Here is a 25,197-nt window from a genome sequence, read left to right on the forward strand (position 1 = left end):
TGAGGATTTTTGAGGAACTATGTCTGCCGGAGCAGAGAGACTGAAGGGAAGGGTGAAAGGAAGGGAAGGTAGAAAAGCAAGAGACCACCCGGACACCTACACCCTTCTGGTTCATGTTAAGGATCTGGGACTTTATTCTTAGTCACAGTGGGATGATGAAATGCTTTGACTGGGTTGATTGAAGCAGAAAAGACAGGGGAGAGGGAGCAGTTTAAGACGCATCTAGGAGACAGAACTGACTGGCATTAGGGAACTCCTGAAATATTTTCCCTCTCCTGTTACACTCATGTGGTTAGAGCCCTTCATCCAGGAGGGCTCAGATTGTCATTTTGGATTCACTGACGATTCAGAAATTTCTTCCATGTTCTTGTAACCTGGTCTGAATTAGGGTTTGAATTAGGGTTTATAAGACGACAGCCTATGTGCTCTGCTATATGGAATGGGTCCATATTTTAAAGAGTACTGGGCTGAGAATCAGGGGAGCTAGATTCTAGTCCCACCTTTGCCACTAGCCAATAGTGTGAAAATCAATTTCCCTTTCTGGGCCTCCGTTTCCTTTCTGTAAAAGGACGGACCTCCACTTGGCTGAATAATCTCTACTCTCCATTTGGATCGAACAGCCAATGAATACAATCGTTGGCCACCGACTAGAAGGACAACATTGTTTCACCAGTTCCTCTTCAAAAGGAACTCTGTTCTCCCTACTACTTATGGCGAGGCATCTTCTTTTGGAGATGACACTCAAAACTTGTAGGGCAGTGATCAAAAGGGCTTCTGTAAGACAACTTTCTGACTACATAGAGACTTTTTTTTTTTTTTTTTTTTTTTGGGGGCATGGCACAGATTTGAATTATGTGGTTTCCCCAAGGCCAGGCTCCAGGACAAGATCTTCCTCGAAGGGAATAAGGTCTGCCTCTGCCCGTCAGGTTCAGCAGAGAAGGCTGAGAACTCAGGAAGGCTGGTCTCCTGCTAGATGGGGAGGGAGCTTGTTCCCATCCGTGGCCTTGACTGTGGGTATATATTTGGATTCAAAGATGCAGTCATCGGGTGGCAGAAGGGGTACGAAGTGGGGAGACGTGTCCGCAGTAGACATCAGAAGATGGGCCTGGGCTCCCAGACAACCACACCCAGAAGCCCTTTTGAGAGAAATGTTATGGACCTTCTGGTCTCTGGGTCTTCTGACATGTTTAAATAAATGCTACAGCCTGGACCCAGCCGAGCCATGGAGGATTCAGACAGGCTGCTAGTCATGGCTGGGAAGAAGGACTAGAAGAGAAAAGCCTTCCCCAGGCCTACAGTGGCGACAGAGTGGTGGACAGTGCAAGTTACAGGAGAAAAGTACATCTGGGGGACCAGGATTGGGCTGCCGGTGTCCAGCCATCCTCGCGCGTGGAGATTCCTCTTCCACAGTCAACTTCGGGTGGTTAGGGTACGGTTTTATAAAAGGAGCCGGCAGGCTTTCTTAGCTCCGCAAAGGGGTCTGTGGTAGGAACAAATCGGAGAATCAGCAACTGAAAGAACCCCACCGCACGGTTGTGCGCTCGGGACAGTGGAAATCCTATGTTGGACGTTCCCCAAACAACCTCACCGAGACCTCAGGCTAAAACAGTCAGGTTGTACTGGCTCTGGTACCTGCTCTGTTTTTGTTTGTCCTGGTGCATGCAGGGCACAGTGACTGCCTGGCAAGGTGCCACTCGCTGGCGGGAGATGAAGGGTCGCTGGATGAGAGGGGGAGAACAAGTTCATACAAACACTGGGTTTCTTCCTCCGGTGATTCGCTACAGTTTGCCCGTACCGGCTGTCCGGAAGGGAAGCACGGGCTGGATGTGGGGGAAGGAAAGGCCAGATTGGGGCCAGGAAGTGAGGAGGAGGAGGAGGTCGCCTCACTTTATGGGTTGAATTGTGTCCTCCCCAAAAGAGATGTTGACGTCCTCATCCTCAGTATCTTAGAATTTGATTCTATTTGGAGAAAGGGTCTTTGCAGAGGTCGTTAAGAGTGACCATGAGGTCACTAGGATGGGCCCTAAGTTCAATACAGCTGGTGTCTTTATAAAAAGGAGAAATTTGGACACAGAGATGGACACACACCTAAGAAAGATGATGTGAAAAGACACAGGGAGAAGGTAGCCGTGTACAAGCCAAGGAACCCCAGGCCACCAAAGCTAGGAGGAGGCATGGAACAGACTCTGCCTCACAGCTGGCAGAAGGAACCAACGCTACCCAAACCTTGACCTTGGACTCCTAGCCTCCAGAACTGTGATGGTTACGGACACCCTTAGGAAACTAACATGCCCTGCTGGTCATTCCATTGAGGGGCGGGCTCGGCAAGTGTCTATCACATTACTGGGGGAAAATTTCCATGAAGGGGACAAAATTATTTGGTTTTCCTATTTATTTTAAGGGGCCATGGCATAGTAGTCAAGTGGATGGAGTTTGGTGAACAGAAGTGACACTGGGCATATTTAACAACTGGGATAGGTCATAGCCAAACAGAAGAGGCATGGAGTATCAAGCCAGTTTCGGGGTGTCCTGGCTGAACTTCAATCGTTGGGTCTGGAGATACAGTCCCGGGCCGTCATCCAAGCTCTACCACCTACAAGCCCAGGCCCTTGGGCGTGTCGCTTCATGTCCCTTGGCCTCGGTCTTCTCGTGTATTAAATGGAGATAATAATACCTATTTTGTGGGAACTCTTGTGATGATAAAATGAGTTAATTAATTTATGTTCTATGTTTCACACCATGCTGGGCACAGAAACGGGTTCTCTTTAGGAAACCACTAGTCAAATACGGTTTCCCCAGCAACACGCACGTTCACCAGAGAAAATTTCCATTTCCATTTGAGTCCTACACACAGTGTATGACACATACACGGGGCTAGAGCTTGATTTAAAGCAGATTTTCAAGACTAGGTCAGAGACACGGGGGAGGGCGATCTAGAGGGTCTTTCTGCGGCAGAGCAATGGGAATGCGACCTGGGCAGCGAGAGGACTGGAATCTTCCTCCTGAGGCTCCATGTCCAGGTCTGCCACGGCCCACCCCATTCCACCTTTCCCTGAGAGCACTGATTTGCACCTCTGTGTACACGGATGCTTGCATTCAGAGTCTGAACACAACTCTCTTCTTTGGATTTCTCATTTCTGTTTCATGGTCGGGGACGCACACAAACTCACACTGGCTCCGAGTGTTTCCCAAACGCAGGTTGGATGCTTGGTTTTCCCGGACCCTTTTCCTTTTTGAAGGTGTGTTTTCTCTATTGGGAGCAGCTGGGGAGATGCAGAGAACATTACAGAAGGAGCTTTGCAGCCAGGAAAGGGAGCTTAAAGGAAAGAATGGCGTGGGGGTGGGGCTCGGGGGTATTTTCTTCTCACACGTGAGCCGGCCTCTGAGTCAACAAGTGGTTTTACCCTCAAGCCCTTTACACCCCCAAATAGCAAACGGGAGTGCTGCTTGCACGTGCTCTCTCACTGCCCATAGAGGAACTGGTTCCCCAGGCAGCATCTGGCTGACAGCTTTATGGACGGGGAGGGGATGGACCCAAAGTAGCTGAGCTCCTCTGGGGTCGTCATAGTTCAGGAGAACTAGGAGCTTGAAACGCCAGCGGTGGCAGGAAAATGAATAGGCCTGGTTCCTGCCTCTGCAGGGCTTTAGAGAGTCTGGGAGGGAAAGAGGGAAGTATTTTTAGCAGAGAAGTTGCTGGCCAGTTTCAGTGCCTCTGAGCTAGCTGATTCAAGACAATGTCCCCGGCATTGGCATTCACGCGTGGGTCCTTGGGTTAAAACACCTCACCTCTCTGGATTTCGACTTTCTGGTGCATAAGCATAAACATAATTATGGTGGCTATCTACCTTTTCCTCGCAGGCTTGCTGGCAGGACGCAGTAAGTCTGACATCTGGTGAGAACCCTACAGACAAAGGGTTGAACGCGTTTAACATAGAGATCCTGGACCTCATGCCCAGCGATGAAGATTCCAAAGGGCCAGGGTGGAGGCCAGTAATACACATTTCTAAGAAGTCCCCAGTGGGCGTCTGTAGGGGCCTTCACCTCCCGAGCTGGTATTTTATATTCTAGCATTTTGGATGCAGGTTTCTTAGTGCAGTCGGTTAAACCAGCTGTGAGAGCCCAGGAAAGTTGTGAGCAGCTTCAGGGTTACCCACAAGGCCAAACAGGTCCCAGAGCTGGAAAAAAATCTGCACATGTGGGAAAACAAGAGTTCTCAGACAGATGATCAGTTGTGACATTTTGGGGTTTTTCTCTTCTTGGTGATTAGAGACTTCTGCCTGGAGAACAGCAGCCTAGGCCAGGGAAATGGGGAAAGAGAGCGGAAGGCCTGAGATGCTCCAGGGTGAGCTCAAGAGAATCTGGTCCTGTAGGCGGTGTTCATCCATCCCTCCAGAAGAGTAAGAACAGATAAGTTTTACTAAACCTAAATGGGCCAGGCGCTATTCTTTTTTTTTTTTTAATTAAATTTTTTTAATTTTTTTATAAACATATAATGTATTTTTATCCCCAGGGGTACAGGTCTGTGAATCGCCAGGTTTACACACTTCACAGCACTCACCATAGCACATACCCTCCCCAATGTCCATAACCCTACCCCCCCCTCCCGATCCCCCTCCCCCCAGCAACCCTCAGTTTGTTTTGTGAGATTAAGAGTCTCTTATGGTTTGTCTCCCTCCCGATCCCATCTTGTTTCATTTATTCTTTTCCTACTCCCCAAACCCCCCACGTTGCATCTCCACTTCCTCATATCAGGGAGATCATATGATAGTTGTTTTTCTCCGACTGACTTATTTCGCTAAGCGTAATAACCTCTAGTTCCATCCACGTCGTCGCAAATGGCAAGATTTCATTTCTTTTGATGGGCCAGGTGCTATTCTAAGCATTAACTCATTTCATCTTGATCACAACCTAAGAGGTAGACTCTAGTATCTCACCCATTTTCTAGGTGAGGAAACGGAGGCTTAAGGAAGTTCAGTCACTTGCTCAAGGTCACAAAGTGACTAAGTGTTCGGGTTAGGATTTGAACCTAAGCCATCCGGCTCCTGAGACTGTGCCCCTAAAGCATTGGACCCAGTGTCCCCCCTAGGATGCTCAACTGCCTAGAATGCATTTGAACTCATGTCCTTCACGGACAGATTCGAGGTGTGAGGTCGGCTTCTCATGAGGCGTGAGCGTGAAGTCCTGGCTGTGCCAGATTGCTCACTTTACATGTAGACTTCTCATCTGGAAGCGTCCTATGTAACTCTCTAGGACCCTCTACCCTCCTTGTTTCTCTGCATCGAAGAGGGAAACAAACAAACAAAACCACGTGCAGGGTTTCCACCAAGGTTTTTTGTTTTGTTTTGAAATTCCAAAACTACCAGCATCTCCAATTCCATCCAGAGTCTACGGTTATCCTGGTTATCCTCGTAGGGCTCACACGACAAGTCTCAGGTTTCTTCCTGAAACAATCCCCACCTCAGCTGGCGTTTGTTAAGACTAACCCCCATGGCCTGATTTTTGACTTGAAATTTTTGTGGCGCTAACTATAAATTCACATACAGTTGCAAGAAATAATATGAAGAGCTCCCCTGTACCCGTTACCCCGTCTCCCCCAAATGGTAAGTAACATCCTCTAAAACGATCGTGCAATTCATGGACCACAAGATTGACACTCATACAACCCACAGATTGATTCTTCCAGCTTTGCTCATGCTTCTGTGTGTGTGTGTGTGTGTTTGGTTTTATCCATTTTTATCGCGTACGTAGCTTCCTCCATCTACCTCCAAAGTTAAGTTACAAAGCAGTTCCGTGACCACAAGCATCCCTCCCATTTCCCTTTTAGAACTACCTCCAAATCCCTCCTGTATCCCCAAGTCTACTTTACCCCCGACAACCACTCATCTATTCTCCATTTCTAAAATCTATCATTTCAAAGTATTATATAAAAAGAGCCATACAGTATGAAGCCTTTAGGAGCTGGCTTTTTTTTCCCCACTCTGCATAATCTCCTTGAGATGCATCCAAGTTGTTGCATGGATCAATAGTTCGTTCCTTGTACTGCTGAGTAGTATTCAACAACGTGGACGGAGCCATCGTCTGACCGTCCACCTGAGGAAGCACATCTGGACTGTTCCTGGTTTTTTGGTTATTAAGACTAACGCTGCTACGACCAGTCGCGGACAGCTTTCATTTCTCTAGGACAGATGCCCAAGAGGGCAATTCCTGGTTCAGGAGGGAAAACGTTCAATCAGTCATCATTTAGCTTGGTGTTAGCTTTAGTTGTTTTCTAGAGGTTCTTTACCAAGATCAGGTAACTTCCTTCTATGTTTAACTTGCTGGGAAATTATGGTTTTTCTAGTACCTGATGGTCATGGCGTCATGCTGGGTAGTCTTTTTCCAATGAGGTCAGATCTACAGGTACAACCATCAAATGGACCCTTTAGTTTTCCAAAGAATAAAATTATTTTTCACAGCCACATGCTCCGGTCACGCCCATCACTGTAGCTCTTCATGAAACACGGCTCCTCTGCCCTTCCAGACAAGTATCTGTAGGGCATCTTTTTGTTTATTTGTTTGTTTGTTTCAGTAGGGCTCCGCCATGGAGCCCAACTTGAGGCTCACACTCAGGACCCTGAGATCAAGACCTGAGCAGAGATCGAGAGTCAGACATTTAATGGACTGAGCCACCCAGGTGCCCCTGTGTGGGGCATCTTTCAATCCCCACACAGCAAAATGACATCATTGTGGTTTGCATACATTGTATGCTCGGTAAGCAGCAATACCTAACATTTTTATATTGTTTAACAATTCACTTGACCTTCATGAAGACTGTGGGAAATAGGTATTATTAGCTCTGCTTCCAGAAGCTGAGGCTTAAGGAAGTTAAGTGACTTGCTAAGGCCATCTGACTTGTAAGGAAAGGGCCAGGGTTATCTAAACCCAGGTCCCATGTTGGTTCCACTCCAGCTGAGCTGGTGGGAAAAAATGGAAACCTGGACTCCACGATCTCTAAAGGTCTTTTTCTGAGTGCAAGGCCCTGGGAAGCTCTACGAAAAGCAGGAAGACAGCAGTATCTGTTCACACCAGACTTGCCCTGCCTGGTGCCCAGACAAGACCTCTCCCGTAAACTGATGCCGTGACTCCCACTACCACGAGTCGTGTGACTCTGTATAGTGGGCTGAACGTCCCCTGACACCATCACCTTCACTTCTGACCTTCTGCTTTTCCAATCCAGCACATGCTTGCATTTGATTCAAACAAGCACCCCCAATGATTTCTTTTGTTTTCTTTGTGCTAGCAACCATTTCTGGAGATGTCTACTTTGCTCACCCTTTGAGTTCTTCACGTGGACGTCCCCCCCAGCAGTCAAGGGATGCTGCATCCCTCTCGCCATGGCCACACAATGTTGGGCAGAGGCTCTTAGTAAACGTATTTGATAAAGATTTATTCATCATGGCCCATGCCATGGGAAAGGAAAACGGAGAGCGTTGAAAAGATATTGATAGCTTCCAGGAGCTCATCCTCTTCTTTTTCACTCTTTCTTGGCCAGCACTAAGGTGGCGAAGTTGCAGGTGAGAGAGCTCAAGTGGAAAAACCGATCGAAAATCCTATACATTGCAGGCTCACATTGGCAGTCCTTTAAGGGACATCAGAGTCTGCTCCACAGAACAGCAACGCAAAGCCTGGGGTCAGTTCAGGTTGTCGGTGCTCTGGCAGCATGCTAACAAGTTATCCCTCCCCTGTGGCCCCTAACTCTTCCTCTTGACCTCATCGTGCTGGACGCAGAGAGAGAAGGGGGTCGTAGGAAGAAAGCAGGACAGGATTACTGCTTATTGGAGTCTGCGTAAGACCCCTTCGTTGGGCTGGAAGTGGGATTTGGTGGGGCCAGTTGGGTCACTGAGAACGTGGTGATGAGCACATACCCAGCAATAGCAGAAATCCATCTTCACCTTGCTGATGCTGGCCAAGCAAGACACATGGTCATGCTTACTGGCAGGAATTCTCAGCCAGGACGAGGGGAAATCTCAGAAGGCAAATTCCCAACCTGTTCTCTTTTTGGACTTTAAAGAACGCTGTCCCTGGTCTGATCACCTCTCCAGCCACCCCTTCGTGACCCAGCAACATCTCTCCTATTCCTATGGCCTTTCCCACCGTCCTTCCGTGGCACCAGCGCAAACATCACGTCACCAGATACTTTGGGGATGAGTTACTTAACAGGCACACACGTCACTGAAAAGCGCTTTGTGGCCTCTCGGTGGCAGCACCATGTGTAATAGCTGAGTATTAGAAATAACCGAAATACACACCAGCAGGAGACTGGTTAAATAAATAACGGGACGCGGGTACAATGGAACGCAGACATTGACATCATGCTGAAGAAAAATGCTTAGTGACACTGACAAAATGTTTTTAGTGGGAAAAACCGGTGGAAACATCAAGGTGGTAAGCGTGTACGTGGTAGAAGCGGAATCTTGTGAAAAATAAATGTGTGTGTCACAATGAAAAACTGTAATGGGGGCATCAGAGTTCTTCTTAGGGAAGAAAGTATCCTTTTGTTTTTTAAAGATTTTATTTATTTATTTGACAAAGATCACAAGTCGGCAGGGGGCGGGGAAGCAGGCTCCCTGCTGAGCAGAGAGCCCGATGCTGGGCTCGATCCCGGGACCCTGGGATCATGACCTGAGCTGAAGGCAGAGGCTTTAACCCACTGAGCCACCCAGGTGCCCCGAAAGTATCCTTTTTAAAGAACACCTTCATCAAGTGCTCTAGGGGGTGAGGTGAAGCTTTGAGAGCAGTCGGAGGCAAATAAGGTAGCAAACGATCTAAACTATCTTTTCTAAGCAAACTGGGGCGCCTGGGTGGCTCAGTGGGTTAAAGCCTCTGTCTTCGGCTCAGGTCATGGTCTCAGGGTCCTGGGATTGGAGCCCTGCATCGGGCTCTCTGCTCAGCGGGGAGCCTGCTTCCTCCTCTCTCTCTGCCTGCCTCTCTGCCTACTTGTGATCTCTGTCTGTCAAATAAACAAATAAAATCTTAAAAAAAAAAAAAGATAAGCAAACTGCTCTGTGTTTGAAATGACCTGAATTTGAGAGTGGAAGAGCCTAAGAGACAGAGAAGGGATGGAGGGGGAAAGAGTCTGAGAAGCATGGCAGGTTGTTAGAACCTGCCAGAAGTTCAGCGGTCCGTAAGAAACTCCTGGTAGTCGGCTAGCCAAATGAATGCTAAGAAGAAGAATTTTAAATATTCAGTTTTTGAGATGTAAACTCCTTGTGTATCCCATAATCTTCAGGAACTCTACAACCCCAAGTGGTGCTCCCGGGGGTGTGAAAGTGAACGGGCAAAAAGGGGAAGCAGAACTGATCCCCCCTGGCAAACCCCTGGGGAGAGTGAGAGTGAGTGGCATCCTGGGGGTACTGGGAAGGAGACTGGTGATGGCCCCAGCACAAAAGACCCAAACTCTTTGTTTCCTAAATAAACTGGAGAAACGTAGACCTTGAAGTGGGCTAGCTGATACATATTTATATGGACAGAGAAGAAAAGACTGGAAGGAAATAAACCCAAACAGGGAAGAGTTGGCTGGATGGCTGGATAACAAGTGAGTTTTAGTTTCTCCTTTGAATTTCTTTTTAAAGATTTTATTTATTTATTTTTTGACAGAGAGAGAAACAGGGAGAGAGGGAACACAAGCAGGGGGAGCGGGAGAGGGAGAAGCAGGCTCCCCACTGAGCAGAGAGCCAGATAAGGGACTCAGTCCTAGGACCCTGTGATCATGACCTGAGCTGAAGGCAGACGCCTAATGACCAGGCCACCCGGGGGCCCCTCCTTTGAATTTCTTTCATCTGCAATATCTTCTACAGTTACAACGTCTTACTTCTGTAATTAGGAAACTATGTTAAAAATCCTCTCCGCCCATTATGTCTTCAGAGAGAGCAGGGGTGGATGGAACTTGGCATTAGGGCTGCAGAGAAGGCTGAAGGGTCTCCTGAGCAGAGAGCATTCCCTGTTCCCAGGGCCCCTGCCTTGGGAAGACCTGGGGGCCTGAGAGGGTCCTGGGCACCGTGGCAGAGGCACACCTGCAAGGGCGGGATTTACAAGGAGGCTCCAAGGGACACCCCTGCTGGTGCTTTCGCTCTCAGGACACCTGATTCAGCCAAAGGCTCTCCTTATCCGATACCAGGGAGGAGGCTCAGGAAGTTGGCGCCACTGGCATGCAGCACAACGGGGCAGGCAGGGCAGGCACCAGGCTGCCGCCTCACAGCCTCTCGCTCAGATGGCTCCCTCTCACAGAGGCCTTGCCTTCCCCCACTGCCCCTTCCCGCCAGTAAGCTTGCTCGCTTGTGAGGCTCCCCAGGGAACCCAACTGAACACACCAGGTCGGAAACACCCACACTGGAGGCTGTTGGGTTACACCTTACTCACCTCCCCTGCCCTGGAGTCACTGATGACTCTTTTGTCCTCCTCCGTGTGCTCCCTTGCTTCCTACAGTCCCTCATAACCTCCTTTGCGGAGTCCCTTTTCCTCCCCCTCACATGCTATGTTGTCTTAGTTCCTTCTGGAGTGGGGATTAGATTTACTGAGACCATCATTGATGAAGCATTTCTTGTGTACCAGGCTCTGTGCTAGGCATGTGTGCATGTATCGTTTCATGTCAGTTACCATCACAATCCTGTGCAGGGCACATCATTGCTCCCACCCTTCACAGAAACAAACTCCGAGAGAAGGACCTGTCCAAGGTTAATGGCGGAGTCAATGGGAAGTCAGGATTCAAACCCAGACCTGCTTATGCTAAGCAAAGTTCTCTCCCATTAGGCCACGTGGCTCTGCAGGTTTTCTGCCTGTCTGTTCCTCTGTGTTCTCCTTCTTCCCTCCCATCCTCACTGGCAAACTCGGGGAACAGGCCTTCTCACTATCTAGGAGTCAGGGATGGGGCCACACACCTTCCCAGTGAGCCAGTTCCCTCCATAGCCCGAGGGTGCAGGCCCATTAGAGGAAGGAGCTCAGTTCTGACTCAGGGTGAGAGCAATAGGCCCAGAATCACATCCCTAAATGCCTGGATGTGGCTGGACTCCTGAGGGATCTTTAGCTTTGGGCCAAGGGTGGCAACTGTCTGAGACACTCAGCCAGCACCTGTTGCCTGTAACTTTTGGCCTTAACAGTGTTTCTTTCTTTCTCCCTCCCTTCCTTCCTTCCTTCCTCTCTTCCTTCCTTCTGTCCTTTCTTTCTCTCTTTATTTAAAAATTTATTTATTTCTAGACAGACAGTGGGGAGAGGGGCAGAGGGAGAGAGAGATGTTTTAACAATTATTTGTCAGCACATACCAGTAAACTAGAATAAAAGCGAGCTTGTTGCTTGTCTCTTTCCTAAATCCGGCTGCTCCCAGAAAGAGAGGCCAGGGGAGCCGGTAGCTAGAAGGTCTTCAAAATCCTAAACAGTTCAGCCTCGTGAGAGGACACTTGGAGGGCACTGACCCAACCCCCCACTGCTTACATTTGGGGAAAGTGAGGCTCAGAGTGATGTGACTTGTCCCAAGTCACAGAGCAAGTTAGCAGCAGATTCTGGACTAGAACTCCAGTTCCCATTACACCTGTGCCATGTTTGAGGAGAACAGGGAAGGTTTGGGTTTGGGCTGTAAGGAGCCCAGGAAAGTGCCCAGGAAAGACTCAGTGAATAAGCGAGTTGCCTTCCCATGCTCAGGCTGCTGTATCTGAGATACCAATGGCCAGGATTTCAAAATCCAGGGGCCTGTAAGAGTCTTGGATACTGATGACACATGGCACCCCTTCTTCCGTACCAGAGGCACATCGCTAAAGCTCAGGACCAATTCATATCACAAGATCTGACCAAACTCCCTTCCCTGCCTCACTGCCGGATTCGAACTGTCACTAACATACTACTGAGGGGCCTTCTCCCACCGGGGGTTCCAGGCCGTCAGGATCTAGCTCTGTGTGCAGACTGGGGTGGCAGGCACTGCAGAAAGGGGGATGAATCCGACTGTGGGATATTAAGAGAAATTGGGAGGGCTTGGGATCATTTTGCTTGACATTTTTGGTGTCACTGCCTGACAAGGTTAGACAAGACAGAAACTATCTAGCATGGCACTAAAAACCATGTCTATGAGGTGGCTTTTCTTCAGGAAAATAAAAAGAAGAAAGCCAGATTACCCATGATTTCTCTAAGCGATAACCCTGTCATCATTTTTCTTAAAAAATAATAGCCATCATCCATATATAGTTAGAAAAGTCAAATACTACAGAAAGATTTAAAGTTAAAAAGTTAAAAAAGACATGAAGGAACCTTAAGTGCGTATTGCTAAGTCAAAGAAACCAATCTGAAAAGGCCACGTCCTGTAGGATGTCAACTCCATGGCATTCTGGAAAAGGCAAAACTGTGGAGACGGTAAGAAGCTCCGGGGTTGCAGGGGTTGTGGGGTAGGGCGTAAGGATGAACAGGCAGAGCACAGCGGAATTTTAGGGTAATGAAAACACTCTGTATGATACCCCAATGGTGGATCCATGTCATTATACATTTGTCCAAGGCCATCCAGTGCACAACGCCAAGAGCGAACTCTGATGTAAACTACGGACTTTGGGGGATTACGATGTGTCGGCGTAGGTTCATCCTTTGTAACAAACGTCCCACTACGGTGGGGGAGGCTTACAATGGGGCAGGTGGTGCACGCGTGGGGGCAGGGACTGTATGGGGAATCTCTGTACTTTCCCCTCCATTTTGCTGTGAATACTGCCCTACAAACAATGAAGTCTTGATAATTAAAAAAAAAAAAAGTTAAAGTTAATTTATCTGCCCAGTCCCCTTTTCAAGTGAGGTTAACAGCTTCACTTGAAGGATTTCAGATGATCTTCCTGACAGATACATTGATGCTAGCTTGTATCTACTTGCCCAAGGGACTTGTATTAAAGAGTGGCCTTCCTTCTGCCTTTTCATGTCACAACAGCTTTTGGAGACTGGTATATACCTGCACACACAGAACGACCCCATCCCGTGTAATGACCACACAGTTCAGAAACAGTGGCGTGAAGATGACCTTTTTGAAGAGCTGGAAAAGACCTTGAAGATCTTGGAATCCAGCCCTAGTCTTTGTAAATAAGAAGACGATAGCCCAAAAGAGAAAAGTCTTTGACACAAAGCACCAGCACGTGGAGAACTTGGAGTCCAAGTCCTTGCTCACCAAGCCAAACTTCCATTCTGTTCTCAAAGGTAGGGATGTCAGAAGCAGGGAAATCTTAGTTCAGAGAACACCCCTCGTGTTCTCATTAGACGATTTTTTTTTAAGCAAGTGTTTTTGTGTGTGGACTATGAAGAAAGCAGTATTTGGGGGACTATTTTAGTATGTGTGTTTGAAACACTATGGGAGAGTCAGTGTGGATAGGTATTTAATACAGAAAACGGGCATCAAGTGAGTTTTCCTAGTGGATACTATCCAAGTATTCCTTTTATCCCCAAATTATTAACATTGGGGGTGAGCATTTTCCTTCATTGGACAGGTCTCACTTTTTATTTCTCCTCTACTTTTTTTTCTCCTATATATCCCTGCCCACTTAAATAATAATAATAATGTGCCCAACTTCATTTGGCATTAAAACGAAAACATGATTTTAAAGGATGGCATCCTCGCTCTCATGACATTAGAACCTACCAGGTCTAGAGTAATGCATTTGGATAATTCCAGACATTATCCATCTAGTGTATCGTTTCTGCTCACGGTGTCCACAGAGTGATTACTGAGACAGTAATGGCTGAAGGGAATTCCGGCTCTTAACACTTCCACTCAAATTTCTCAGGACCTCCTAAGAGGTCCTTGCTCCAAAGCAAGGGGGACAGAAAGGAGGAGGAAGTGTGGGTGAGGCTCCTGCAGCCTCTCAGCTCACTGGAGATCAGAACTCACCAGCTCCTCGCACCTCTCTGTCCATACAAATTCAGGTCATCTTCCTGGCGACAAAAGGGAAATTCTGACCCGGTTACAGAACGCAGGACACTTGTCTCAACCACCCAGAATGGTCATGGAAGGGGACTTTTAATCACACAAGGCACAATCACAGTAAAAGGATGTTTGACCTACAGAATACAAGACTGCACGAGGGGCAACTGAGCTGCCCTAAAAATGCCAAGGCTTGTCCTCGTTACATGGGTGATGAGATGTAGTCTGTGAGATGAGATGTAGTCTGTGTTGCCTCAAAGGGTAGATAGAATATGACGAGATCAGGGGCACTTGGGTGGTTCAGCTGATTAAGCATTTGGCTTTTGATTTCAGCTCAGGTCATGATCTCAGTGTCCTGAGATCGAGCCCCACATTGGGCTCCCAGCTCGGCATAGAGTCTGCTTGTCTCTCCCCCTCCCACTCTGCGCCGCACCTCCCCCTCCCCCATCCCCCACACATGCTCTCTCTCAAATAAATAAAATAAATAAATAAATAAAATATTATTTTAAAAAAGAATATGAATGGATCAACAGAAATTTCACAGAGGTGAATTTTAGTATTTAAGGAGGAAACTCCTAAAAACGGAGGCTGCGAGGTGAATGGTTAGGACCACAGGCTGTGGAACTACAGAGTGGCAGATGAGAAATCCCAGCTTGCCACGTACTGCCACATGACCACGGGTGAGTGACTTAACTGCTCCAAGCTTAAGCTTTCTGTCTCACAAAGTGAGAGCAAATGAAATTATATATATTAAGTATATATATTTATATGTATAAATTATATATCATTTTCTATTTTCATGTACACATATGTATTTTGTGTGTGTGTGTGTGTGTGTGTGTGTGTGTGTGTGTGTGTGTGTGTATTCATCAAAGGCGGGGACCTTGTCCTTCATGTTTACTCCTGTATACTCGGGCCCCATGCCCAGCATCTAGCACATGTTAAATGCACAATTAATATTAATGGAATGATTGGATTTACAGGATCTTTAATATGAGACAGATGCTGGAATAAGCATTTTCATTCATGTCTAACTCATTCATGAAACATCGACTGGGTGCTGGGAACTGGGCTGGTCATGGTGGTCTTTACTGCCACTATAATTGTTACTATTGTTATTACTATAATTGTTATTATTATAGTTGTTGTTTTGTGGTGGTAGTTATTAAATGGGTCACTTTAGGTGGTGGTGTGTCTCTACTGTTGGGGGTGCCTAAGGTGATGCTAGAGGCCAAGCTGGTTATGGTACCAAGGAAATTCACACACCTGTGTGAAGTTTGGGGTCACATCCGAATCTGAAATCGTAACTGATTACATAACTCTAGAGACAGCTAGTTAGCACCGCTTCTCACTTTTGTTCTTTACACACAGAAACACCATGGAAGGGAAACCTTTGCCCCTCAGCTTGCTCCATGTAAACATCGTCTATAATTGGAGTGTTCTTTGAAAGTCTTTTTGGCAGAAAGGGAAGGGAAGATCCACTCGGACGCATTTCAACCTGAGATTCAACTCAGCTCAGATCAACCTTCCTTGGCACTACACATCCCACCTCCTTTTCAAAAATATTTGGGCACTGTTGGTTTGGGTCCTATTAGACATGGCATCATTTTATGGCTGATATGAAAATGTATATGTACAAGAGAAAGGTAATGAATGAGCTTTACATTGCTAATGAATGATTTCCAGGCCACATGAATACCACCAGGAACTAAACTCCTTTAATCTTTGATAGCATTATCTTTGGCTTTTTTTTATGTCTGATACCATGGATGGTACTAGAGGTTTCTGCTATGTGGTTGGGGCAGGACTAATTCTCTGGGTGAAAATGGAAAACTCTGTTCCCAACTGAACCTCTGACCTCCGAAAGTCACCTGGGAATTAGGTACTTGATGGTTGGTGGGTTGAGACATTTGGTTTTCATCCTAGCTATCTGGAGAAGGCACAGGCTGGGGGTAAGAGAGAATAGCTATAAGAAGAGACTGTCCCATTTGGAGGTCCCTCCTAACTTGCAAAGCTCTGGGAACAGCTTTTGGCTGCTCCAGATCTTGGCCTTCCTGTCCTCACTGCAGCTGCGTCCCCTGGTCTTGGATAGGACACTCCCGTGTATTGTGGCTATAGGGACATCCTAAAGAGTTTCTGGCTAAGAACCACCCAATTCACTTCCCTTGGAGGTAGACTAAGGACCTTCAGAATCTTCTTTAGAAACAGCCAGAAGTTTACATTCAGAATGTTCTTTCCTAGAAAGCATCCTACAAGTTTCAATTCTACATGATCCTAGAGGCCACATTTATAGGCAGAGATTTCTTGGCAAAGGTGCTGCCCAAGGAACAGCCTTGGATAAACAATGGCATGGCCAGTCAAGCTCTCTCAGATGGCAAGCTCTTGGCTGAGCATCTTAGCATGAAGCCCTTCTTCTTTTCCCTTCTTTGACCAGTTCTTACCTCTAAAACTTATCTTCTAGCTACTGGGTTACCAGTTGTCTCTAGTCTTCATCTCCTTCTTACCACTGAGTTCTTGCATTTGTAATTCATCCATCTTCATGCTTGGTTCTCTAGTTCCAACTCCTTTCTGTTGAGTACCCTTGGTCTTAGAACCTGCCTCAGAGTCTATGTCTAATTTTGTCCACCTTAGATGTATCTACCCAGTCAGCTTCTGGTATCCCATTGGGGGTGACTTCAAGGGTGGGTGCCTTATGTGGTCAGAAGGGCCCTGTATTTGGTTTAATGCTCTGTTATTGCTTCCTTGAAATTCCTAACAATTTCATCTTGGAGCTGTGTTTTGTAAGTGAATTTTGATGGGACGCTGGTGCACGAACATGAGCAGAAGAGAGAGGCACAACCATTCTTTGCAACCCCACTTGCACGTAGCACTCAGGGTGCCCCATGAGCACAGAATTCCGGTGGACCCACAGTGCGTGAGAATTCAGCAAGACCCAGCTTGAGTACGAGGTAAGACTGTCAGGTCTGTGACTAAGTAAGCAGGCAGACATGCTCTCAGCCCCAAGAGGCATGCTTTCCATTCAACCCAGAAATTGCTTCAAATACAGAAAGAAAGCAGTAAGAAGCACAGATGACCTAAAGCCCCATCGTATCCTCTCCTGTTTATGTTTCTACCCTGTGCTAGCCAACTGCTTATGCTGGAAATGATGACATAAAAGGAAAGAGTGGGGTAAGAGTAGGGAATAGTGCCTTTTCCTCTCCTGACTCGGTAGAAAGCCAAACTTGGTGGAAAGTGCCCCATAAAGAATGCATGTAAAGAAATGAAATAAAAATAGTTGAGTTTGTTTTTGTCAGCATTTCCACTGCTCTAGGAAGAACAGACCACATATGCACGTATAAGCTACAAGATGTGAATTGTGTGATTTATGTGAATTCACATAAAAGGTAAGTCCTTTCGCGTTTCCATTTAAAACTAGCTTTGCACAATATAAAGATGAACAGTAAAATTCATGACAATAATTTAAAATTTTCGTTTTCTTATCATGACATTAAATAGCAAATAAAAGCACCATGTCAAATCGAGAGGGAGAAAGATCACGAAAGAAAGGAGAAAAGCTTTACCTTTCAACACCTTTCATGATACTTCTCCCCATCCCACACACATTTTTTGAATAAGGAGCTCCCCATTTTCATTTTGCACTGGGATGGACAAATTATGTAGCCAGCCCTGGTGCCATGGCTTTAAGACATGTCCATCCCAGGTCTTTTCCCAGTATGACCTCTCTAGGCCTTGCCATACCCTTGTCCTGGGGCTTCATATAGGATCAGTGGATACTATCTGTCCCTTTGGTAAAATAAACAACAAAAAATCTCTTAAACGTAGCCTTATTTGGATGGGAAAATGGGCAAAATGACATGGTTGGGGCTTAACCAAAGTCACAGGGTATGCCAGGGATAGAGGCACAAGCTGAGTCTCATCTACATCCAGTGCCACGGCCTGTAGGCACTCATCTACACTGCGGGCATTTGAGTCTTGAATGTCATTTGAAAATACCAACAAAGTCATTACATGTTGTAATCTTTTGATCACACCCAGCTGGGGCCACCACAGCCCCATGGGAACCATGGGAAGCAAAAGGCTCTGTCTTGCAAGAAACTCCGCACAAAACATTCCAAGGCCCCAGGGGAGTCCTGTGTCTTGTTCAAGGTCAACAGGAGTTGATCAACAGGCCAACACGCGCTTCCTTTGCAGCTTTGGCAAGGAGCAGAGTCCTACATTGCCCTAGTTAGGTCAGAATACCTTTTCAATCACTGTATCAATGTCATTCAAAATTCTGAAAGAATGGGATACTTCCCATCTTTTTTTTTTTTCTTAATTCCATAAAGAATAAGACGGGTAAAATCAAGTCCAGGGGTCTTGCAGTACTGGCCAGATCCCTCCTAATCAGGAGGAACTCCAAGCCAGAACAGACCACAACCGTGGGCACTCTGACATCTGTCTGCACACCCTTCACGTGACCCCATCAAGTCATCCAAATGGATTTTTAGACGAACATCTCTTAGTACACTGCACATCCTCGCCGCCCTCTTGCTATTCTCTTGGAGCCTTCCATGAACAGTACCAGGGTCCAACCAGACCTAGGTTTTTTCCAGAAGCCTCCCAACAGCCTTTTCTTAGGTGCCGAGATGCCCTTAGCAACATAGCCTAATCCTCCGGGTACTTCTGGGCTGGTCCAAGTTCCTTTCAAACCCCAACTGTCTCTCTCTATGGACAGCTGTGTAGAAGGACAGATCTTTGAGAGCACAAACGTCTTCAGACTGCTCCCACCAGGAGCTGGCTGGGCTGCTCAGCCGGCACCGTAGCCCGGATGGAAGGGTCAGTTGCCTTTCTGCCAGAAAGAACATGCAGCTGCTGTCTCCTTCCTATCAGCAGGCACGAGGGGGGACAGGGTATCTTATGGGCTTCACGGCACTGTTCTGGCTCTGACAACAGTAGCAGTGATCTTTTCTTCCCATTCCATCAAATGGTCATTGTAAACGCTAAAAATTTTATGTCGCCGCTTCAAATAATCTTCACATTTAAAGAAATGTAAAAATGCTTCTGATAATAATGGTAACTGGGAACAAAAGCAGATACAGGAGGTCCTGGCTTTGAAAACAGTTTACGTGAATGTCTAGGGAAAAAATGCAGGGAGGAAATGCAGGTGGCCGGGTTAAGAGTAATTCTGCATTTTCCTCTTTAAACGTTTTGATATTTTCTAAAAGAAAATATACTTTAAAGGTATGTATTACTGTGCTGTCCAACAAGAAAGGGTACTTTCCCATCAGCTAGGACTTCTCAGACAGTAATAAGAGATTTTATGCATTATCCCAAAGGAAACCAACATCGGGCTTCTACTTATTTTCTAGGTGATTTCCAGGATCCCATCTCCCAATTGAATTTTCTATCCAGGATACAGATTTTGGCTTTGACATGACTGCTCAGCTTGTAATTACTCTTCTTTTCTCTTTCATTGGAACTTGAAAATGTTTAGGAAGAGCCCTATCAGGGTTTTAAATTAGGTCCTGTATTCCTTTCTCCTGGTTCCCAGGGCTCAGAGCTCCAAATGGAAGCCCACCTAAGACTGGATTCAGGGAGCCAGATGCCTAGAGGACACTGAATTTGTGACTCAAGGTGTGATGGCGAGAACCCTGATCATTGATTTTGGAGTTGAATGGCTCTGGAACCTCAGTTTTGTTTTTTGTTTTTGTTTTTTCTCTCTGCAGTCTTTCAGCAAGTTGTTTTCAAGGTTAAAAAGCGCATTGTACGTAAGGTAACTAGCACAGTGCACACAATAAATTATTAATACGAAGAAGGGGCCAGCGGCTAGAGAAGGCGGCAGAGGGGAAATCCGTCTGCTAGCTATTGCCAGTCTCCATTCTCTCACCGCTGAAGTTTTCCCAAGTTGCCTGCGCGCTGAGGGTAGGGGTGAAGAACTGGCAGGATCTCAGCCCCGCCCTGGCTGGGCTTGCCTAACCAAGGACACATCTTTGGTTTCGCCATGGAAATGTAACCGCCTCTCGGGTTGGCAATAGGCAGTCCTAGCCACAGGCCAGCGGCCAAAAGCGTGGGGTGAGGGGCAACCCTAGAATGCCCGTGGATAAGACTAAATATAAAACTCCATTACCACTCTGAAATCACCGCATTAGTGATCCAGACGGCCTCTCCCTCCACCCACGCCCACTCTGCCCTTTAACTATTCATCAGGCAGAAGCAAGTATGCCAGAGGCTTACAGGAAATAAAGAGAACCAAGCTGTGCGCGATGTGGGATTGAGATAGCCCATTCCTTGCTACACGACTACTTTACCTACTGCCATTATTCCTAGGACGGCTACGGGCACCACCATTTTTACAACCGCTACTACTGCTAGTCTCTTAATCCCTTCCATTCGTAAACCACAGTTTATAAAGTGGCTGGGTTTTGCCTGATGGAAGGTGATACGGGGCATGGCATTATGGGAACACAGAGGTAGGCTGGCCCTAGACACCTCCAAGGGAACACCGCAGAATCATCGATATATATATTTTTTTCATCCCCAACTTCCTGTGCCCAAAACACATTCACCTTCCGTGGCCACACCCAGTCCTTCTCCCCAAGCTACTCTGCTCCAGCTGTCCGGAGCTAGTTTAGGCAACTTCAAGGGTTAGGGACTAGGAGTAATGGCCTTTTATTTGGCCGTTGGATTGGGCATTGGACCATGCCCAAATCCCACCAAATGGGGTGAGAGCGGAGTACAGAATGCCTCTCCAAACCTAAGGCCACCGCGCCTGCCCACATCTCCCACCTTCTCACAGGAAGGCCCTGGAAGGACCCACGCTCTTCCTTTTTTTAAAAGAGATTTTGATTTCCTGTGGCAAAGTTAAATTTTTTAAAAAATGCCTGACAGTGACCTAAATCCCCAAAGTGAACTCTGGAACTCTGGAATGAATGTACCTTTCTCACCCCAAATGTATGTACTTTCTCATCCCAACAGAAGGGCCCCCTTTGCCTCCGGCCCTGCAGTCAGCTGGAAGAGGACCAGTGAAGGAGCAAGGATGTCGCACACAGCTCAAGCCCAACCAAGAACCAGCTTCCCTTTGAGATCGCTCCCTTCACCTGGCAACCGGGGGCCCCAGGAGAGCTGAGAGAGAAGAAAGTGGCATTCTGGAATCCATTTTGCTCAAGATGCCGAAGGAAGGCATCCTGGCAAACAGCCCTTTGCTACGGAGGCCAAGGGAACTTGGGGCAGGAAGGACCTTACCCATGGGGATGCGGTCGGTTGAGGGCAAGGTGAGGGCGAGCTCTGGTGCCAGTGATACCTGAGGAGAGCGGCCGCTGGGCATGCGGTGGGTGCGGGTGCCCACCCGGGGCGCTACTTCCCGCGTTTGGACCCAGGTCCACTGGTGAGCAGTAACAGCAGCAATCGCCGCCAGGCCAGCCGGGCTCGTTCTGTCTGTCCAGTTATTTTTAGGTGAGATTTACGATGGACGAGGGGGAAGGGACACGGGAGTGTCCACGGGGAAGGGACGAGTTTGGGGAGGTATAAGTCACTTTTTCCAAAGCGCCCCCCTCCCGGGTCCTCCTTCCTGGAGCAGCACGGTGCCGGCGGGGAAGTGGGCAGCGCGGGCGCGCCGCAGCGGTCGGCTGGGACCCGAGGGCCCGGGTCCGTCGCGGGGCGCCGGGCGGGCAGGGGCGGAGGGGCCGGGCGCGGCGCAGCTCACCTGCCAGGCTGTTGTAGCAGTCGATCTCGATGGCTTCCACCGTCTTGCTCTGCTCCTCCGAGAGGCGGCCGGGGTTGGGGGCCCCGGGCGGGGAGGCCGCGCGCGAGTCCCGCTCCCGCTCCCCCGGCGCCGTCAGCAGCCCCTTCAGCTCCAGCAACGCCCGGTGGTATTTGCCGATGGCTTCGCGGAATTTCTTGTCCTTGTAGCACTGCGCCCCTTGGCTCTTGAACTCGTGCGCCCGCCGGATGAACTCGGCGGGCTCGGCCGCCGCCCCAGCCTGGCCGCGCGCCGGGACCCCGCCGCCGCCGCCCGGGACGCACAGTGGCGGCGGCGGCCGCTGCGCCTCGCCGGCCGCGGGCGGGCTCGGGTTCCCCTTGGCCGCGGCCGCCGAGCCCTTCCTCTCCATCCGGCCGCCGCCCGGCGCCCAGCGCGCGCCGCGATCCGCCCGCCGCCGCCGCCGCGCCCGCCCGGGTTTAAAAGCGGCGGGCGCCGGCTCCGCGCACGGCAAGCTCGGCCGCGGCCGTGACACCCCGCGGCGGTCTGGCGCCCCGCACTCCCATTCTCCTCGCCAGCTGCGGGAGGCTGCTCTCTCCTCCTCCTCCTCCTCGGATTGCCGTCCCCTCCCCGCCTCCCTCCCTCCGCCTCTCCCGCGCCGCCCTCCCTTCTCCTCGCCCTCCTCCCCTCCCGCAACCTGCGGGCGGTGGCGACCTGGCCCCCGCGGGCGCGAGGCTAGCGGGATGGGGGACCGCGGGCCCGGCCGGGGTGGCGGTGATTGTCGCTGACCCGGAAGAAGCTTGGCTCGCCCGAAGGAGGGGAGGATTAATGACAAAGACGGCCCCGTTCTTTCCCATTCAACCCAACCCTCAGAGACGCGCCTAGTCTGAAAGAGACGAATGGGGGAAGGGGAGCGCGTGTGCGTGTGTGCGCGCGTGTGTGTGTGTAGGGAGGGGGTCCGCCAGCGACCGGACGCATGCGGACTCACCCTCCATAGATTGCTTGAAAACTAGAAAGAAAGGTGCGTTTGGGAGCAAGGGGCGTAGGCACAAGCCATAGCTTCTGGCTCTTTGCAGTCAGGCATTCATCTATTTAAGGTGGCAGGGCCTCTTTTTTGTGGATCCAGGTTGTCCCCGAGGTGTGTCTCCGTGTGTGGCCGCCCAGGGGTTCGCAACACTGCGCACTTGCCGGTGTGGGGCGTTGTATTCTAGGAGCCGCGGACACCCCTGTGTGCGGGCAGCTGTGCGGAATGAATCACCGAGGTCAGAGATGGAAAACACCTGTTACTGTGGGTCATCCGGCTGGGGTGCATGCGTTCCAGTTTCCATTTACAGGACAGTTCCGTGCCCTTCGTCCTGAGGTTCCATTCAGTCACTCACTCTTCCAGGCAGCCTGAGTGTCCGCTGTCTGCTGGGATCGGGCTGGGGTTAAGGGGCAAAAATATTAGACTGTGAGAAGCACTGCGGTAGATTTGTGAAGTCCAGAAAGGGAAGGGAAGGAACCCCCAACCCTACCCCCTTCACCCACATATACTCTTTGCTGATATTTTGATGTATTCCCCACTCGATGTTTTCTACACATCCTTATTTGTACAAAGTGCCCTTTTATCAAGCATGAATGGTATGGGGGTGATAGATACAGTTTCCTGCTCTTTTTACTTTATATTCCATGAGGTTAAATAGTCTTTTAAAGTCTCGTGGCTTCATAATATTCATTTTATGTCCGTACCATGGTGTACTTAACCATTTTTCTATAGTCAGACAGTGATTCCAATTATTATAAATAGGGCTAAGACAATAAAAATAATTGATACCACTTATATCTCATGCTTTCTTTGTGCCAGGCACTGGGTTAAGTACTTTATGTATAATAATTCATTTAATTCTCATAACAACTCAGTGAAATAGGTGCTATTCTTATCCCCATTTGGACACCAGGTGACAGAGACTTTCCCAAGGGCACACTGCTGGTAAGCAGTGGAGCTGGGATTTATCCAAGCAATCTGGCTTCATGATCTATGCTCTCAACTGTATTTGTACTTAAAATTTTGTCCTAATTTATTTTTCCTTACAAGAGATTATGTCGATTTTTAAAAATGTCTTGAAACATATCTAATTTGCTTTTTAAGAAAGGTTGTACTAACATGAACTCCCACCAGCAATGTATATTTTCACAACATCCTTGCCTACAGTGAAGGTTAAACTTTGAAAAGTATTTTCCAGTTTGATGAATGAGAACTGGATAGTGAATGAGCTGGGGTATTTTTAATTATAAGGGTGAACATCTTTCACATGTATAGTTGTCATTTGTATAGTACGGAGGGCTTTTATTTGGACACGATCTTAATGTACTAAATGATACCTTGTATGTTGCAGCAGCTTACTTTTCTTTAAATGCGTTAACATCTTTAATCTCGTTTAATCCTCCCATTAGCCCCCCGAGAAGGAAAATGATTCTTTACTCATACTGGGAGTTTGCAATGTTTTCTGACAAGTGAAACATCGTATTATTGTCGTGGTTGAGAGGCTTTGTCCTTAAGAGATATGCTGGGTATCTATCTGGGCTGCTTCCTGGATGTTATTCAATTTCTGAAAATAAATTCCCTCACTTATTACACGGGAATACTACTTCCTTCATGAGGTTGTTGTCAAGTACATTATAAGTGCTCAGCAGATGGTAATTTAATCATTATTCATTATATCCTGTCATTATTGGATCCCCTAATAATATTATGGCAGACGCTTGTTAACCCATAAATACTTGTCAGCCTCTGGCCCTTTTTCCTGTAAGGGATTATAGAAGGTAGAGCCAAGAGAAGAAATTGGGGTGGAGTGCTCTGAGTTTTTATCATTAATTTCTTACTTAGGCACATGTTGGATGAAGATCTAGGCCTGGGATTTTGCTACTGTTGGAGATAAGGTACAAATTGGGCCATGACAGTCAGAACTGTTTAAAGGGAAGAAATACTGATGTGACAAATTGCTTTTTGTTAGCCTACGGTGTCCCGGCGTAGTGGTGCATTGTCTCCTTCTTAGATTTTGGGTCTGAGGACAGGGCTGCAAGAGACACATGATGCAGGTGATACTAGCCTGTGAGTGAAATCAGCCCAACACAAAAGCTTCATAGTAGCTTGGATGAAGGAGAGTGCGAGTGAGGAAAGGAGGGAATATTATGGGGGGGTGAAGTGAGAGGAAATTTACTATGTCCATCTGTCCTGTGCAGTGGAGCTGTGCGTGTATGTCTAGGACTGTTTTGTTTGGTTGTTTTCAGTGTGCTTCTGTCTCTAAGCCACTCATTGGTGAATGGGTGCTGGTTTCTCAGAAATGGTCTCCCTTTACATGGAATTAAATAGGTGCCAAAGAGAATTTCTCAAACATCCTTTCATTAACTATTGACCATATGCAGAGCCCTATTTTTGGAAGCGAGCAAAAATCAAAACGACAATTTGGGCACGGATTCGGAAACTCGGTATTTCTCAGACTTTAATGTGTATATGAATCCCTTGGAGATGTTATTACAATGCAACTGCCAGATTCCCTTCATCTAGGGTGGGGTCCAGGATTGTGCATTTCTTTTTTTTTTTTTTTTTAAGATTTTATTTATTTGA

The 25,197-nt window shown here is 47.9% G+C and overlaps 1 protein-coding gene across 2 annotated transcripts in view; it reads right to left on the reverse strand.

The window, feature by feature from the left end:
• Positions 1–22,465, reverse strand: part of TTC9 (tetratricopeptide repeat domain 9) — a 34,322-nt gene extending 11,857 nt beyond the window's left edge. For both annotated transcript variants that reach the window (XR_006818862.1, XM_046010356.1), the window contains exon 1: positions 21,597–22,465. Coding sequence is in view for 1 of the 2 variants with exons in the window: in XM_046010356.1 (XP_045866312.1) it covers positions 21,597–22,002 (406 nt within the window). In the remaining variant the exon portion in view is untranslated. The remainder of the gene's footprint in view (positions 1–21,596) is intronic.
• Positions 22,466–25,197: the final 2,732 nt, after the last annotated feature.

This window comes from Meles meles, chromosome 6 (assembly GCF_922984935.1).
Source record: "Meles meles chromosome 6, mMelMel3.1 paternal haplotype, whole genome shotgun sequence".
NCBI classification, from domain to species: Eukaryota; Metazoa; Chordata; class Mammalia; order Carnivora; family Mustelidae; genus Meles; species Meles meles.